The sequence below is a fragment of the Juglans regia genome, chromosome 13, assembly GCF_001411555.2.
Source record: "Juglans regia cultivar Chandler chromosome 13, Walnut 2.0, whole genome shotgun sequence".
NCBI lineage: Eukaryota > Viridiplantae > Streptophyta > Magnoliopsida > Fagales > Juglandaceae > Juglans > Juglans regia.
Window position 1 is genome coordinate 38,810,130 of NC_049913.1, and position 17,977 is coordinate 38,828,106.

Sequence of the window (17,977 nt, forward strand, 5' to 3'; positions counted from 1 at the left end):
TCGTAGAAATAGCAGATCAAGTTTTATTTAATCCATCATAACAGTAAAACGAGGAGCTTGGTTTGAAGATTCTATGGTCTCCTTTCCTACGCAACTCCGAATGCTCCATCTCTGACTTTCTTTTCCTCTTTCTTTTTCTACACTACTCCAAAGACCAGTCTTTAAATGACAAAAATCCACTTGCCTGATATACCATCTTAGTCAATTCTGCTCTTTTACCCTCTTTCTAAATTGAAATCTCATGGCTTCCTTGTATCGATCCTCACACCCTCCTCCTTCCTTTCGCCCTTATTTCCTCAGCTTCACAGATTCTTCCTTTTTTATACGGTTCAAAAGGCACCATAAACTCAGTACCAGTTCTGCATTCCCTTTTCAATATTTTTCCAAGTCTTGGCTTGTTTTGTTCGTCTTGGAGAACTAATGGTTTTGCCTTTTTCCATGAGATCCGTTTGCAAAAGCTTTATTAGCGTCGACCCAGTTTGTCAGTTTTGTAGTTAAAAAGCAAAGAAGCACAGCTTGCCAGTTTTTGGCATCAGTTCTCAAAACCCAACTCTTATTTTTGGCTAAACTTCCACGCCTTTTAAGCTTGTTGTAGTAGCATATCTTTGGCATAAGATTGTTCTGTTCCGATCTGATCTGATCTCACGCTTTGGATCTGATATTAGCTAGCTGTAGCGAATTTAAAGTCAAACCGGCGTACTTTTGTTTTATGGGCTGTATGATCTGAACGAAGGTTTGTCCATATCCTTCAACTGATCTTTCCGAGGTTTAGAAAAGAAGAACATGGGAGATTGGGAGCAGAAGAATCTTAAAAACGAGCTAACACAAGGGAGGGAGCTAGCGAGACAGCTCCAAAGCCATCTCAATGCACCATCTTCGTCGCAGGAGAGTCGAGAAATCTTAGTCCAAAAGATCTTGGCTTCATATGAAACGGCACTCTCCATGCTCCGATGGAGCAGCTCAGATCAGCCACAGCCGTTAAGGGGTGCAATTCGAACGTCGGAATCCCCACCTTCTGATCTAGTTGGCAGTCCGCGGAGCGAAGATTCAGATCGGGACCTTAAGAACCCGGAGCACAGAGATATTTCCTCTAGAAAGAGGTAAGTTCAAGCTATAGCTAGCTAGCTAGAAATATTTCTTCAGCCGAATTACTTAATAACGTTGCGTTCTTAATTATATGTACTTAATTTTATGGACTTTCAGAAAGGCTTTGCCAACGTGGACACAACAAGTTAGAGTTAGCCCAGGGATGGAACTTGATCAAGGGCGTCTTGATGATGGCTTTAGTTGGAGGAAATATGGGCAGAAAGAAATTCTTAATGCCAGATACCCAAGGTATATACGTCGTAACCGCGTACTACGACATTTTACACAAATCTATATATTTAATTTGGTTGATATATATATATATAGTTTGATTTCAAAGTGGTTTTCTGGAGATGATCTGCGATCAGCAACTTAATAATTTGCACATGATCTAGGAAAATTTTATACACTACATGACTACCATTTTACTTTCATCCTACTCTATAAGATGTCACACATTTATCACATCTTATGAGATAAAAGTGGGACGTGAATATGATATATAGCTTTATATACTCCTTCTGTTTATTATTAATTTGTGCATGGCTTTTGAACAAATATTACCATCCCGGCCAAGCTGTGAACATTAACAAGATCATAGGGCTGTTATGAAGCTGGATATAATATATATGTAACTACAGATCAAGTGTATATATAGAGAGAGAGAGAGACAGAGACAGAGACAGAGACAGAGAATTAAGCCACTCTTTACTAATATAAAGTTCGAATTAACCCTGTTTTGATCGTCCTGATCTAAATGAATTTAGGCAATGGATCATTTACTTTTGCACATATGCTAGCTAGCTTGTCTATATTCATGCCTCGGATATCATTTAATTAACTGATCAGATCACTCACTCATGATCAAGTGATAGATATTCTGGAAGATCATGTATATTTTTAACGGAAGCCTTTTTGCTATTGTCCATGGCTAGCTAGCTAGGTTTGCCTATTTTGACTCAGATACTGCTGAAAAAACACTCTGAAAAATATAGCTTTGGTTGTCTACAGTTATGCTTGTATATTTTATAGCTTATATATATTATATATAAATTGCGTTATAAAGTTGGGCACATGACCCTAATTAAGGATGATAATAATTCTAAACATTCCTATTCTTTCATCATGCATATATATATATATATATATATATATATACACACACACATGACATCCTTCTTTACCTAGGCCATGCTATTGTACGTTTAGGATGATCTATTACATTGCATTTATGTGAATCCTATTGTGCTCAAATGAATACAACTTCATGAACTTGCTTAATTTACATCATGATATGCTATATTCGATCTCCATCAACATAATTAATGGATTGATATTGTTTGAACTTGCAGAGGCTATTACAGGTGCACTAATCGAAGTGTCCAAGGTTGCTTGGCAACAAAGCAAGTTCAACGTTCTGGTGAAGACCCGACGATGTTTGCAATCACTTATCGAGGAAGGCATACGTGTGCCCAAGCCTCCAACATAATACTACCATCCCCACCATCACTTGAAAATCAAGAACCCAATAACCACAGCATGCTGGATCTTCAGCCTCATGACCGCCAACCACAGCAATTAATTCAGCAACTACATCATGGGTCACAAGAAATGCTCTTGAATTTACAGGCAAGCCTTAAAGTTGAAACCGAGAACTTAGACACCCACGACGGCCGATCATTTCCCAGCTTGTTTGACTTCCCTTCTACATCGAATATTGAGGCTGAAACACAAAAGTACTTTCCGGACTCTGTACTGATAGATAACAACTTTGTGGGAAGCTATTCTCCATCGTTCAGGTCTCCTGCAATTTCTGAAACAAATTATTTCTCGGTCATGTCCCCGAGTGGGATGAGTATGAATAGCTTTGGACTAGTCCGGCACCAGCATTTTCAAGGCTGTGATCAGTCTGAGCTTACTCAGGAACAGATATCATCAGTTGCAACCTCAGCTACAAATTCTCCTACTGTTGGTTTGGATTTTCCATTTGGCACTCCTGAATTCGATGCCGACTTCACATTTGACAACCCTGGATTCTTTTCGTAGTTTAATTTATACTTCGCTGAGAGAAATTATAAAGTACCGAACATAGCATTAGATGTGAGCAGGCCGTAAAGTACTTTAGACGAGTGCATGCAGTTGATGATCATCATGGTGATCCTAGCTACCTAGCTAGCTAGTTGATGTGAGAGAAACCAATTAATTATCTGATTACACGTATATACTACGTGGTATTCTTGAAGAAGACTACTGGAAAGTGGAGGCCGGTCCAGCGGTGATCTCCTCTTATGACAAGACAATTTTGCTTGGTCATGGATTAGGTACGTAGCTGGTTGTAGTTTGAAAAGTATTTTTTTAGCTTTGAAATGAAAAATAAAATTGATTTTTTCTCCAAAAAATAAAACTCGTACGTCTTTACAAGATGTAACCATGTACCATGCAGCCAGCTTTCAATTTTGGGGGCAAAAAAACGTGCATGATCATGTGATCAGGATAAGTTGGAAAGATTGTAATACTACTGTGTGTGTATATATATATAATCTCTCTCAATTCAATTTAATTTATCTAATTTTATTGATAGACCTATTTTTTTAAAAAAAATAGCATATATATATATATTAATAAAAAGCCCGTGGATGACAAAAATCTCATGAAAATAAACCAAGACTTTAAAAAAGTACTAAACTATCTAAATTAAAAATACTACATGAAGTTCATATTTACAACGTCCATCAATCAAGTATTATAGGTTGTTCCATTAAAAAAAAAAAAAATATTACAGGATGAGGTTGTATGCACTCGAAAAGAGAAATGATATTTATAATTATGAGTATGTAAGTACTGTACAGTCATTTTAAAAAAAATAAATAAATATAAGATCTATATAAAAAGAAATTAATTTTTTAATAATAAATTCTATTTTTTTAAAAATAACTATACAATATTTACACATTTCACGATTCTATATAACATTACTCCCTACAAAATTCGTCTTTTAAAATTCGTCTTTTATGGGATGGTGAAGATCTCAATTAATAGCTGGCCGCCGTACGTAGCTGCAAGAGGCCCCGCATGGATTAATTAACCTGTATATGTTGCTACTTAGTTTTGTTTTTTGCTCTTTATTTTTGTTTTTGTTTTTATCTTTCTCTTTGTTTACAAAAACTGCACTATGGTCTGTAGTTTTGGTATATAGCATGTATTTAAGGGAATTAATTATACGAAATTTCTAGGTGTTTATATAAACGTTAATATAATGTTTATATAGTATAATTTAATTTAGAATATAAATTTTAAAATTTGAATTTTATAAATTAAATTTTATAATTTAAGTGATGTGGAATACACCTAATAGGCAAATACAATACTTATAATATGGCATATTTTAATTTAGAAGATGAATTTTAAAATTTAAAATTTACAAATAAAATATTATTATTTAAATGATATGAACGGTGTGCTTCACATATCACTTGACTTGAAAATCATGGGTCCGGATCAGCACAGGAATTAGACGATCGAACTACCAAATTCAACTTGAATTATTCAATGCACATGCAAGACCATTCAAAGATAGTTTTGGGCCGTTGACCCAAAAAATTGGAGTTTACCGATAAAGTAGTGGACTCTCAACAATGGGGCTTTGGGGTAGGCTCATGAACCCTTAGACCAAGACACTATAGCCTGCACTTGATTGATGGTACCCTGTCTGATAAAAAAAAAAGGTTTTTATTCATCATCTTCATATATTATATATTATTTTTATTTTTATTTTATTTTGATTTTTTTTAATTTTATTTTTTTTAAACTAATTAAATATTTTTACTCATTATTTATACATCACATATTTAATGAAAAAATTGTAATGTGTGGAAATGATGAGTAAAAAAAAAAAAAAACCCACTAGGCCCTGTACTTGTTTTCAATTGCTCGTTTTGTTTTAGCAGGAAAAGTTTATTTGTAAAATTACCCATAATATACAGAAGAGAAATGATACTTACAGTCGTGAGCGTGCAGTCGCCGTGTAGTCGTTTTGAAAAAAGTGAATAAATAAGGGACCCACCTGAAAAGAAATTAATTTTTTAATAGTGGACTCCACTCTTTTTTAAAGCGACTGCACGACGTTTGCGCATTCCACGACTGTATGTAGCATTACTCTATACAGAATATATGTTCTACTTGAATTAAAAGAAGAATGTATTATTCGATATCTGAATCGATATTAAAAATAGTTCGTTGTGGGTCGGCCTTGTTAATATCTGTGAAAGCTAACTACTGCACAATCTCTGTGAAAGATATTTAGCTGTTACGCATAAATTAACAAATAAAAGCTCGGGAAAAAAAAGCATTGTAATAATTAAAAACGAAAAATGATATTTACAGTTTTGGAATATGTAATTATAGCATATTTCTTTTAAAAAAATAGATAAATATGAGATTTATATGAAAAAAATATTTTTTTAATAGTGGTCCTCTCTTTTTCAAAAGGAGTACGAGAGGACTGGATGCTCTCTGACTGTATTAAAATAGTGCTTCAATATTGATCATGTCTCATTCACTTAAGAGAAATGATAGTTGCAGTCGTGAATGTACAAGAGTCATACAATCATTTTGAAAAAAATGAATAAAATATGCGACTCACATGAAAAAAAAAAACTAATTTTTTAATTGTCGACCTCACTCTTTTTCAAAGCAACTGCACGATACTTACGCATTCCAGGATTATATGTAGTATTACTCTTCACTCAAAGATGCTAACTTTACACAAGTTCACATCAACATAGATCGATCGATATATAAGAGGAATTACGATTCTTTTGGACATTTGAAGTATCTTAAAATTCAGTGAATATTAATGAAATGATTTTAATTGAGATGTTTTATACATTGGATTTTAGGAAATATTGAGAGATAAAAAATTGAATAAAAATATTATAAAGTTAAAAAACTATATGAATATAATTTTTTAATATAATTTTTATTTTGAAATTTTGTATTGATTCTTGTGTTTTGTTTTGTCGCTTGTAAAAATTATATTAATTTTTATGTTTAGATAATGATTAAATGAAAAAGATAAAAATTTAAAATTTAAAATTTAAAATTTAAAATTATTCTATATTTAAATAATGTTTAGAAATAAAATCAGTAAAAATTATAATAATTTCGTATCTATCTATATGTCCAAACATCCCTTAGCCTGTCAAGTCTTAATTTAATTTGGCCCACTTCTGCATCAACGTTAGGGCTAGCGCTTCGCTAGATTTCTACTTTCTAGGTGTTATATTTATATATATACGGATGCTAATGCATGGCATAGCTAGCCTGTATATGTACGGATACTACATAAAGTTATTAAATCTTTTCAGTCTCTAAACTACCCAAAGTACACCAAGTTATTGTTGGCTGCAGGCTGGCCAAGTCCCCTCAATGTTGTGTGTATATATATATTTATATATATATATATATTATTTGATGAATGGTTCTTACCGGAGGATAAAGAAAAAGTAAGCTGATAAAGAAATATCGGAATTCCTTAAAGACCGGTCGGGTTGGTTATAGGTAAATAACAGCCCGTCAATCACATACATCTAGTGCTTCTATTATACTTATTCTGGACCAGCAATATATTAGAATTGTGCATCTCCCTTCGCGATTTCTTAGAGAGCAGAAATCAGAATCGGGCGAAACCCCTGCATCTCCCTTCACAATTTCCTACAAGGTGATTTGAGCCTCACGAATCGCACCCGAACAAGGGAGGGACAACAAAGAAGAGAAGGGTGCGATTTGAGCTACGACAACGTCGGCGTTGGACTGAGATGGTTGAGTTGGCATCGGCATCGGCTTCGGACTGAGATGCTTGCGTCGGCATCGGATTGAGGGCATTGACCAGAGAGTAGTGACGAAGAGAAGGGTAGTCAAGCAGAGAGTAACGGCGAAGAGAAGGGCATTGGATGGTGCAAATGAGAAACGGGCTAGCACTGTAGCACATACGAATTGAGTTTTTTTCCTAAATGCTTCTCTGTGGTGGGGTGTATTTTTCTTAGGATGTTTTTTCTTACGTGGCTTGAGATGAATGGAGGGTTGTTTTGGGAGAATTGCAGCCCGACCGTTAGGAAGCGCCTCTGAAGAAATATATATAATGTAGAAATAAATTTGTACATGATTTGATCAATCGATCTTCTAATGTATTTTTCTGTTAATGTAATGTACTGTACAAGGGGTCAGGGGTCAGTCTATTTATATATGAGCAATAATACGGTAACAACTCATCTATAATTTATGATCTACTACTACTTCCTCATAGAATATAAGTTTTTCAAATTTTAAATACATAAAATCCAAATAAAAATAAAAATAAAAATCAAATATAATTTAAGTAAGGTTAATTTCATAAAATTATGTGGAACTTAATTTTCTAAAATATTGCTTCTGCAATATTCAGTACTTCAGAAATATAGATTCATCGTGCATGCAGGTAATTAATACTATATTGGCCGGACTTTAGAATACGTTGGAGGTATTAGAATAGACCATATATGCACCGGCCAGATCATAAGGAAAGGTGGGGGCGTAGCTAGCGATCGAAAGGGATAGAAAAATATTGATATCCACAAACATAAATGAATATGTCATAAGATTCCAAGAAAAGTTTAGATAGCCGGCCCTCCCCCGGCCCAGTACACTGAATTTTATTAGGTGGGGAGACAATAATGAAGGAATTAATGCCAATCCCTAGCTAGCTTGGACACACATGAAGACACAATGCAATTTTCAAATAGGGTTTCTACTATTAGCTAGGTTAGAGAGGCAATACGAATATTGCATTCTTGTATAGCTAGGGTACTTAGTACGTAGCTCAATTATTTATAGCACTCGCTTATATACATATATTTATATATATCGTCTCGATCTACTTTAGAGTAGGCCGGTAACATTGGTTTGTTTAGAAACATAACTATTTTTATATATTCTCATATTATATCACTATTATTTACAAATTATCACTATAAGAAAAAAGGATATTTGTGGCCATTTGCTTGAGGTGAAAAGACTATTTGTGATTAAAACAGATTCATTTTAGCTGTAAATAATCATTTCGCTGGGATTAACTGACTGCAAATAAGCAATTTTCTTATAATGTATTCATTACTATTTACAAATTATTCATTACGATTTCATTACTATTCTCGCTACTATTTATAGATCATCTGTCTAAACATAGTCAACTTTTAAAGAGCTTTGCAAATTCCATGATCTATTGATCATTTATATATCTATCAACTAGATTGGCTTTTTCATGACATTAAATTGCAGGCAGTATATATATCGAGGTGAATGAATGATCAATGGTCCAACATTGCCCCATTTCCCTATCCTAGTCAAATCTTACTATATCCCCTTTATGGTCTAGTCATTACAAAGAAGCTAATAAGAATCGTACGTCAACGTCTAAAAACCAAAAGAAAAGAAATTTTGAAATATTCAATGCGGAAGCGAGATTGGGTTTCGAATCAGATATGTCTCCCTTGCATTAAGATACCAAGCTATATATATATGATGCGAAGGGTGAAGAGGAAGAGGGTCGGTCTCAAGGAGGTTTAATTAAACTTGACAGTGATGGTAATTAGCTAGCTAGTTAAGGAAAATGGATTGGTCTGGACAACGCTACGTTAATGATGGTGGGGTCTTTGGGGATGACGAATTAAGAAAGGCTTGTAGTGGCATTTTCTGCTTACTATTGAGGGGGTCCAAATTAATATGTTGATTGATGTAACATCAGCTGCGCGCGTTAGATGGGCTAAGTACTTTGTATATATGAGATGTTAAATTTATATAGGAGATTAGGTAGAGTTAAGTACTGCATGGAGTTCGACTGCCTTGTTGCGATGAATTGATTGAAAGATCAGAGTGGTAATTGCACTTCAGTTGCTGATGATCTATCCATGTGAGAAATGCTTTTATGAGAAGCTAATCAAGCTGCTCGAGTTTTTCGTTAACAAATTAATTAGGTACGTCCAAGAGGCCGGCTTACCCAGGAATATTCTAGTACTTTTTAGAATCTCCCAAAATCAGTGATGAGAGGCGCTCTTAATTTGAAAATGGATAGACAAGAGATCTCATGCATCAATACATTGTAGATGATTTTGATATGGAATTGGACACAGTTTTGCAAATTCTAAAGTTCAATCCACTCGTAAAACGTAATTCATGCTTATTGCAAAATCCAAGTTTGATTTTCTTCTATAATTATAATCCGAGTTATTTTTTTATCGAGTCAGTATGTAGAGTTCATCATCCAGTCATTTTAATGGTAAGATTTGATTTGTAAGATTTAAATTTTAAAATTTATTTTCTAAATTAAATTATGTCATGTTGCAAGCACTTTACTAGGTGTGCTAATCTATACATCAGCTTGAGAATTTAATTTTTCTTATAACTTAGATAAATTGTCTGTTTTGGTTAGTTTGAGTGTAAGTAGTTTTTGGTTGATAACACATCTTAACTTGATATTTATGCAGAAATGCACCTTAATGTAGCTAATTCCATGGTAAAAGCTGTCATCATGTGCAAGAACATGATGATCTATATTACATGAATGAAAGTGCCCCCACATGATGAGAAGTTAGGTAAAGACAATTAATTCATCATTCATCAAGTAAATATAACTTGATAATGAAAATTGAAATTCATCATAGACGACCATGCAACTTCAAATTTGAAAAAGCTCAGCTACAGAGAGAGTTACACATGATGATGACTACCTAACACATGATGAGGCCATGACTGATTACTGTTACATTTATAGTTAAAAAGGAATGTCGGAAAATGCCAATCCCTACATTCTCTTTTATTAGTGCATGCACTTCAGTTGAAAAAGAAAGAAAGAGGTCTTGTTAGGGTTGATCAGACTGCTCATGGTGAAACAATTTATAATCTTGATCACTGAACTTAGCAGAACGTTTGCTGAATTTGGTGTGCGAGTTCCTCTGCGCTAAGTTGGCATTCAATTCCAATCTATCAACAAACACACATCCAATATTCATTAGGTTCAATAAATTTAATTAAATCAAAGCATGAATGTCACATAACAATTCTTCAATAAATTCCAACCAAATTAATGAGGGCATGTCGCTGCGCGCTAGGTACCATAGTTTTCAGCGCATGCAATGCATCGTGGTTCCCAAAGACATGCATTAAACTTGACAGTCAGTAGTACTAGGACAGCACAACAACGTCAGTTTCCACAGATTGGTATCAAGTTACTGTACCATATATATATATATATAAATATATATATATATATATATAGCGTTCTTAATATTCTTAATTATATTAAGGTGATCAGAATATGCTCGTAAATCAATTTTAGTACAACTAAGTATTTTATTACCTTTGATTTTCACGATTATGTACGTACAAATAAGATAATGAATAATACGTTCACGAATAGAGTAGTGACTACCCAATTAATTAATAATCTTAGAATATTGTTTAGAAGCATGTGGAGGATGAGCTAGGAGAGATGTGTTATATAGGTTCTGATCAGGCTATACTGTGAAACATCATTAATGAGAGAGAGAGAGAGAGAGAGAGAGAGGTCAAAAAGCACTACAGAACAAAAGGTAGCATGAGGAGCATTTTCGACAAATCTCAAGTACTGTCTGTAGAGCTCCACGCTATATTAATTTGTGTATTTTTCCAGAATAATAGTGAGAATTTGGTTCTATGATCTGTATTCTTTTCAATGCAAGTTAATTTTATAATGCCAACATAAATATTATGAACTAAAATCTGGAAAGAAAAAAGAGCGCGAGGTTCAAGATATGTAGTGTTTTACCTTAATGGTGAAGGAATTACGCATGGTTTCGTCAACAGTGCTGATGCTTACTTTGAGAATTTCAAGGGAGAGGTCTTCAAGTGCAGAAATTATTTTCATGGCTTGCCCTGGGATCCGAGGGGATACTGTCTTCAAAAGAAGATTTGGACCTGAAAACTTCACCTCCACGTCTGCAATCGGAGACTTCACATTTGCAACGAGTTCATTGATCACATTATCAGTGATTGAAGTAGTAGATGAAGATGTTGGAGATGGTTCAATTGAGCTAGCCATGGTTGGAGATAGGTAACCTTGCTGCAACTTTGACCTGTAGGGGCTACTTGGCTGTGGGGTTCTTGGGCTGATGGGTAAGTTTAGTCTAGGGCTTAGAGGTGGCTTTCTAGGGCTAAGTGGTGAGGGTCTTGGACTTGAAACTAGCCTAGGGCTGAGGACTTCACTGTAAACTTTTCGTTGCTTCTTGGCCTCAAGCGACTGAAGAACTTGCTGCAACTCCTTGATGTAATCGACCACTCCTCCAATTATGGATGCTTGATCTCCCTGTACGTACCATAAAGGCAGAAATTAACTTACTCCTGAATGATGCTGGAGATATATATATATATATATATGTATATATATACACACACAAAAGATGATCAGCGTGTTAGCTGCAACTTGAAAGAAATAATGAAATAATGATATTGGGTTATAGGGGATATATTTTAGTTTCTAGTCATTTTGGTGTTAGAAAAGCCACTACATATATAGGATTTTTTAACTTCTAATATTTGATCCTAACACTGTCATTTAATTTGGAAATATCTTTTGCTGAGTGCTGAGGAATAGTCCACTCGAAACCAAATCCTACTGCATGTCTACTATATATTACATTGAAGTGATCTTTCTTTCTCTGCAAGCTGCAACCATAGTGTCATGACCTCTAGACTCTAGAGCTACATAATTAATCAAAAGCTTAATGAATTCTAGATCAAGTTTAGAGCTCGCCAATTAAGTAGCCAGAACTAGTGTGCAAAAGCCAAATGCATACGTACAGTTTCTTGGTAATTAAGACTGAGGTTACTGAAGCATCCGAAACCAGATTATAACCAAAACACAGTGAATTATTTGAGAAGCGTAGTCTGAAGTACTACGACTAGGCATGCATATATATAACTTACTCTTTTGACATAGAAGCAAGGCATAAGTGCCCTCAACACAGACAAATGCTCGTTCATTTGCTTCCTCCGGTTGCGCTCCACAGTAATATGGGAAGTACTCCTTGTTTGCCCTTCCGGGTTAGCTTCCTCCCAAGAAGTCATCCCCGCAAGTTTCAGTCTCTTGCTCTTCGGTGATGGTTCAAGCTCGCTCTCCGACTCCTGGAAGGCACTGGAGGAAGTAGACTTCTGAGAGACCAGTCTTCCCGTCTCTTCGCCTTCTTTCGTGGCCTTAACCACAACTTCATGATCATTCGGAGGGAACTCCGCCACACTTTCTAAGCTCTCAAAGATGCTGAAAAGATCATCTTCAGCCAGATTGGTATCTCCTAATTCATGTTCTTGAAAAAAATCAGACAGAATATCGCCCATTTTCAGCTCTCCTTTTTATTTTTTTCCTCCCTGAAAACCGCTAAATATTAACAAGTGTACGATCTGGGAAGGGCCTGGTGGGGATAGAGGAGTGGAGGAGACTTTAAAGGAAAAGGACCAGATGGAGAAGTGCAGGTTTAAGATTGTCAAGATCAAGAGAAAAAAAGAATGCTAAGAGGTGTAAATGGTAGAGCTCAGGCTGGGATGAAAGAGACTAAACATCGCCATCATCAACTCTTTGATAGCTGGACCCGGTGTATGAAATTTGCTTCGTCCTTTACGGCCGTTAGATGCTGGGGAATCTCACGGGAAATCAGGGAGGCAGTGGAGCACACAGAATCCCGAGAAAATGGAAATTTAAAAACCAAAAACAGAAACATGTTAGAGCAGAGAACCGTTGCGGAAAGAGAGGGAAAGAAGAAAGAGGGTTATATAGAGTCATGCGAACTGTCGTTCATGAGCAAATTAAGGTGGTGATTGGATTAATGGAATTTTTTTTTTACGAATTTCGATATTTTCTAGGATGCGTCAATAACACGTCAGCTCCAGTTCCTTCTGCTAATTAGGTAAGATATAAATGTAAAAGCTACGTTTCTGATTTGGTCTATTAACTGAGGAGATGTGCATTGAATGATGATATCTTGATCTCCTGAATGCATTTGTCTATTAGAATGGTCTGCTAATTAGAAACTATATATGAGATCAAATTTGTGCTTAATTTATATATTCACGAATACTATTTATTTATTTACATATACACTACAAGAAAATTGCTTATTTGTGGCTATTTAATTCCAGCGAAATGATTATTTACAGCCAAAATGAGTCTGTTTTGGTCACAAATAACATTTTCGCCGCAATTAAATGGCCACAAAAGCCCATTTTTCTTGTAGTGATAATTTTATGCATGCACTCTGGGTGAATGCATGGCAAAAGGACATGATCATGTTATTTGATATATATGGACGTGATGAAATTTAATGGCCATTGAATTATGATCGATATAATCTTTCTCGTGTTCTTTGTAATTTGCTTTTGGCCGGACTATTATCAGGACATTGTAGGACGTTCGAGCTGGCTAATGTACGTACGTTGGGATATTTCACATGATTAGCTAGGCATGCCCGCCTATGCATACTCTTGATAAATCATGCATCGTGGTACCTAATTCATGACATTGTATGGGTAATTTAATCTAGCAAAAATGCTACTTGCAACCGCCCTTGGGAAATCCCTGCGGCATCGTGTCCGATGTGGCATATCAACGCCGTCGTTTCACATTTTGCCCATCCCACGAAAAACTATTTTTCACACTATCTTCATATCTTTTTCTTCTACATCCACGAAGCCCCATCGCCCTCCACGAAGTCGCCGCCCCACGAAGTCGAGCCCGCTGCAGCCCAGTCTTCGTCTTCCCCATAATCAATCTTCGTGGTCTCCAACCACGAACCCACGGTTCTGCTAAGTCATTGTCTTCGTCTTCTCCGCGAAGCCACTGAGCCATGGTTTTGCGAAGTCACAGTTTTGCGATTCCCCTCATTTCTTCCAATCATTTACGAGTTCTTCTGTTTTCCAAAACCCACAAAGCAGACAATAGCTCATACCCAAAAATTAGAGAAGAAATTAGCAAATAGAAGAAATAAAGAGGAATAAAAATCAAGAAAAACCGAGAGTAACATAGAGGGAGAGGAGGTAGGGTGCGACGACAGCAGCTAACTTGAGGGAGTGGGTGCAACGGCCGGCGTTTTCTAGGCAGGTAATGACTACGCGGAGAGGGAGAGCTGGCGCCATGGCTGGCTGCTGTGGCTCACGAAAATCCTCTGTTTTTTGGGGGCTGAAACAGGGGCTCACCGTTATGAGTTTGTGAGGGAAGTTTCAGAGGGTGGCAAACGATGGTGGCGTTGGTGGCTTCTGCCGTGTGAGGGAAGTTTCTTCACGTTGCTTGGTTGTTGTGCCGTGAGGTGGAGGCCGTATGTGTGTGTTGATGGTGCAGGAGTGACGGCGTGGAGGTGCTTGGTTCACAATTTGCTGGGTTCATGTGCAGCGGTGAGAACGCGGCCTGGAGGTGGGACTGGCTGAGCTGCCGTGCATGGGGTTCCATGGGCTTCGGCTTGAAGCTTGCCAATGGTGACGACGTGGAGGTGCAGCATGAATGCCTCGGACGTGGGCCTACAGTTTGCATGTTTTACGTGAGGCTTGGCTTCGGCAAGGTGGTGCAGGTTGTACATGTGGAGGATGTGCAGTGTGGAATTGCCGTGGTGCTTGCATGGTTGTTTACATGGTCTGGTGCAAGGTGCTGCATGAGTTGGGCAGTGGCGAGATTGCTGGTCTACGGAGGAGTGGTGGTGCTACGTTGAAACCTGTTTTCGTTGGACTTGCGGGATGCAGGGGAAAGATTTATAGACAAAGTAAAAAGAGCAGTTTTCGTGGGGATGGCAAAATGGGAAAGGAGGCCAACTGACTCCTTTTGTCTTCTAGCGAAATGCAAACGACGACGTTGATATGCCACATCGGACACGATGCCGCAAGGGTTCCTCTAGGCGGTTGTCTATAGAAGGACTGTTAATCTAGAAAGCGTAATCATCATGTGATGATCAGTCTGATCAGGGCAACATGAAAAGGATAATGTAAAGTAGATCGATTGAACTGTTCAACGTACGTGCTAATTCTTCCCTTATACATGGTATTAGAATTATCTCATGCAGCCTCTCAAGTTCCCCCTCCGGTTCCCACTGACAAGTCGGTTATAGGAGAACCACTACTAAATTGATGGAATCTATTTCTGTTATTCATTCTTTATTTTATTGATTAATTCATTTTCGCTGTATATATATATATATATATATATATATATATATATGCAGTACATTGTATATTCTTATATAATGGAATAAAGGTTTACGCTCATAGTGCCTTCACAAACAACCCTCTCTGCTTCCTCTGTTTTTACTTTGCATTCTTCTCTGCACCATTTCCATTATGGTATCATGAGCCAATCTCCTCCGAGCTCTCCAACTCAACCCCTTCAGAGCTCTCCATCTCAATCCCTTCCAAGCTCTTCAACTCATTGTGCCATGTCTACCTCTGATTATCCCAAACCTGAGGACAATCCTCATCACCCAGCTAGTCAGTATTTCATTCAGCCCGGCGAAAATGCCTCCTCTCCATCGGTCCCCGAGTTACTTACCATTGAAAATTACGTTACCTTGGCTCGCTCCATGCGTAGAGCTCTGAACATAAAAAATAAGTTTGAATTCCTCGATGGTAAGATCTCCAAACCTTTGGATTCCGATCCTTTGTTCCTCCCATGGGAACGATGCAATGACATGATCATTGTGTGGCTCCAAAACTATGTTGGTTTAGACCTTCGATCTACAATTGCCCATGCTGAGACAGGGGCCGATGTATGGATTGACCTTTGTTAATGCTTTTCTATATAGAATGCCCCTCGGATCTTCCAGCTCACAAAAGCCATCTCCTCCTTAATTCAAAATGTTGATTCTGTGAGTATTTACTACAATAAACTTAAAGGTTATTGTGATGAATTCGATGTATATGAGCCAATGCCTCTCATGGAGTACCATCATCGTCACAAGGTCATGCAGTTCTTAGTGGGACTGCAGGATTCTTATGATGCCATTCGTGCTCAAATTCTCCTATCTGACCAACTTCCATCTTTTAACCGTGTTTTCTCTCTTATTCAACAAGAAGAAAGACGTCAGCAACTTCACTATGTACCAACACTAGCTGTGATGGTCACATGGGGACCAAATCCAAGACCCTTATCATCCTCACGCAAGGATCATTTATATTGTTCTCATTGCAACATTTCTGCTTTTCTAGGCATTCCCTTGAGCGATGCTTCAAGGCTAATCTGAACCTTCCAATCTGCTCTCACTGTCGTATCCCAGGCCATACCAAAGATAAATGTTATCGGTTGAATAGTTATCCTCCAGGCCACAAAAATGGCCCCAAATCCAAATCTGTTGCTAACATTGTTTCTCTTGAGCAGGAGCAAATCCACAATAGCTCACCTATTACTCAGGAGCAGTATGGTAAGCTTCTTGCCTTACTCCAACCATCTTCCACCATCGACAACACGCCTGCAGCAGCAAACCAAGTTTAAATTCTCCATTCAAATTCGCCTACGATGTTCGGTAACAGTCTCTGCCTCTTAACACACAAAAAAATAAACACTTCATCTGTATAGTGGATTCTCAACACTGGGGTCACAGACCATATGGTTTATAGTTCTAATTTCTTTACACACAATATCACTCGTGTTAGTCACTCAGTCAAGCTTCCCAATGGTACAACCACTATCGCCACTCATCTCGATGACATACAGTTTTTTTCTCAATTAATTTTCAAACATGTGTTACGTGTTCCAACTTCTTCCTTTAATCTTGTTTCTGCCAAGTCTTTAGCTACACATTCTAATTGTTGCTTACTTTTCTTTCCAAATTCGTGCTACATACAGGACCTTTCAACTTTGATGACGACTAGGAAGGGTGAGGTGCGCGATGGCCTATATCACTTACAACCTGAACCACCTTCTCTCACTACTCTTCATACTTCTTTCTCGACTTTATTTCATTCCAAAATGGTCAATACTGTTGTTACTACAAAACATGATGAATTTACTTTGTGGCATTTTTGGCTTGGACACAGCTCCATGACACAACAAATTCTGAATGATATTTGTAAAAATGATGTTAAACTTTTGACTAAAGCTAGTCCATGCACTATCTGTCCACTTGCCAAACAACACAGATTACCCTTTCCACAATTAGAAAATAATGTCATCAATCATTTTGATCTTATATCTGTCGATATATGGGGCCCTAATTCTATCCAAGCCTACGATAGCTCCAAGTATTTTCTAACTATAATTGATCAATTTACTAGATGTACTTGGCTCTATCTTTCAAAATCCAAATCCAAAGCACGCTTATGCCTCCAAAATTTTTGTTCTCTCATTGACAACCAATTTGCCACCAAAATTAAAATTATTCAGAGTGATAATGGCCCTGAGTTCTCCATGCCAGATTTTTATCAACCAAGAGGCATGATTCATCAGCTTACTTGTGTAGCCACACCCCAACAAAATACTTTAGTCGAAAGAAAACACCAACACATTTTGAATGTCACAAGAGCCTTAAAATTCCAGTCCGGTCTTCCTACAAAGTACTGGAATGATTTTGTCTTAACAACAACTTACTTGATTAATCGAACACCAACTCCCATTCTCAACTACAAATCACCTTTTGAAGTTTTATACAACAAAAAACCCTCCTATTTTCACCTACGTGTTTTTGGGTCCCTAAGTTTTGCTTCAACTCTTTCCCATGTTCGGTCTAAATTTGATCCTCGTGCCCGTCGATGTTTATTCTTGGGCTACCCCCATGGCATAAAAGGGTACAAACTCCTTGATTTGAACACATCAAACCCCATTCAACCCCATTCAAAATCATTCCTACCACATCCA

At 37.1% G+C, this 17,977-nt stretch overlaps 3 protein-coding genes across 3 annotated transcripts; 2 read left to right on the plus strand and 1 right to left on the minus strand.

The window, feature by feature from the left end:
- Positions 1–275: 275 nt before the first annotated feature.
- LOC108984580 (probable WRKY transcription factor 53) lies at positions 276–3,343 on the plus strand. Its single transcript, XM_018956587.2, has 3 exons — positions 276–1,100; positions 1,204–1,335; positions 2,439–3,343. Exons 1-3 carry the CDS (start codon positions 784–786, stop codon positions 3,130–3,132), a joined length of 1,143 nt encoding a protein of 380 aa, XP_018812132.1. The 5' UTR covers positions 276–783; the 3' UTR covers positions 3,133–3,343.
- Positions 3,344–9,631: 6,288 nt separating this feature from the next.
- On the minus strand, positions 9,632–12,892 carry LOC108984579 (transcription factor SPEECHLESS-like). Its single transcript, XM_018956586.2, has 3 exons — positions 12,082–12,892; positions 10,925–11,461; positions 9,632–10,101 (listed from the first exon to the last, which is right to left on the minus strand). The coding sequence occupies exons 1-3, from the start codon at positions 12,487–12,489 to the stop codon at positions 10,036–10,038; spliced, it is 1,011 nt and encodes a 336-aa protein (XP_018812131.1). The 5' UTR covers positions 12,490–12,892; the 3' UTR covers positions 9,632–10,035.
- Positions 12,893–15,476: 2,584 nt separating this feature from the next.
- Positions 15,477–16,615, plus strand: LOC118344255. Its single transcript, XM_035684408.1, has 3 exons — positions 15,477–15,909; positions 16,021–16,210; positions 16,333–16,615. The coding sequence occupies exons 1-3, from the start codon at positions 15,477–15,479 to the stop codon at positions 16,613–16,615; spliced, it is 906 nt and encodes a 301-aa protein (XP_035540301.1).
- The last annotated feature ends 1,362 nt before the right edge of the window (positions 16,616–17,977 follow it).

Excerpts from the sequence above, each read along its gene's own strand:
- LOC108984580 (XM_018956587.2), top strand. The coding sequence starts at position 784 with ATGGGAGATTGGGAGCAGAAGAATCTTAAAAACGAGCTAACACAAGGG. Across the intron at positions 1,101-1,203 it reads GATATTTCCTCTAGAAAGAG|AAAGGCTTTGCCAACGTGGA; the intron begins GTAAGTTCAAGC and ends ATGGACTTTCAG. Across the intron at positions 1,336-2,438 it reads CTTAATGCCAGATACCCAAG|AGGCTATTACAGGTGCACTA; the intron begins GTATATACGTCG and ends TTGAACTTGCAG.
- LOC108984579 (XM_018956586.2), bottom strand. The coding sequence starts at position 12,489 with ATGGGCGATATTCTGTCTGATTTTTTTCAAGAACATGAATTAGGAGAT. Across the intron at positions 11,462-12,081 it reads CTTGCTTCTATGTCAAAAGA|GGAGATCAAGCATCCATAAT; the intron begins GTAAGTTATATA and ends TGGTACGTACAG. Across the intron at positions 10,102-10,924 it reads GTAATTCCTTCACCATTAAG|ATTGGAATTGAATGCCAACT; the intron begins GTAAAACACTAC and ends GTTTGTTGATAG.
- LOC118344255 (XM_035684408.1), top strand. The coding sequence starts at position 15,477 with ATGAGCCAATCTCCTCCGAGCTCTCCAACTCAACCCCTTCAGAGCTCT. Across the intron at positions 15,910-16,020 it reads CGATGTATGGATTGACCTTT|GTTATTGTGATGAATTCGAT; the intron begins GTTAATGCTTTT and ends ATAAACTTAAAG. Across the intron at positions 16,211-16,332 it reads CAACAAGAAGAAAGACGTCA|GCATTCCCTTGAGCGATGCT; the intron begins GCAACTTCACTA and ends CTGCTTTTCTAG.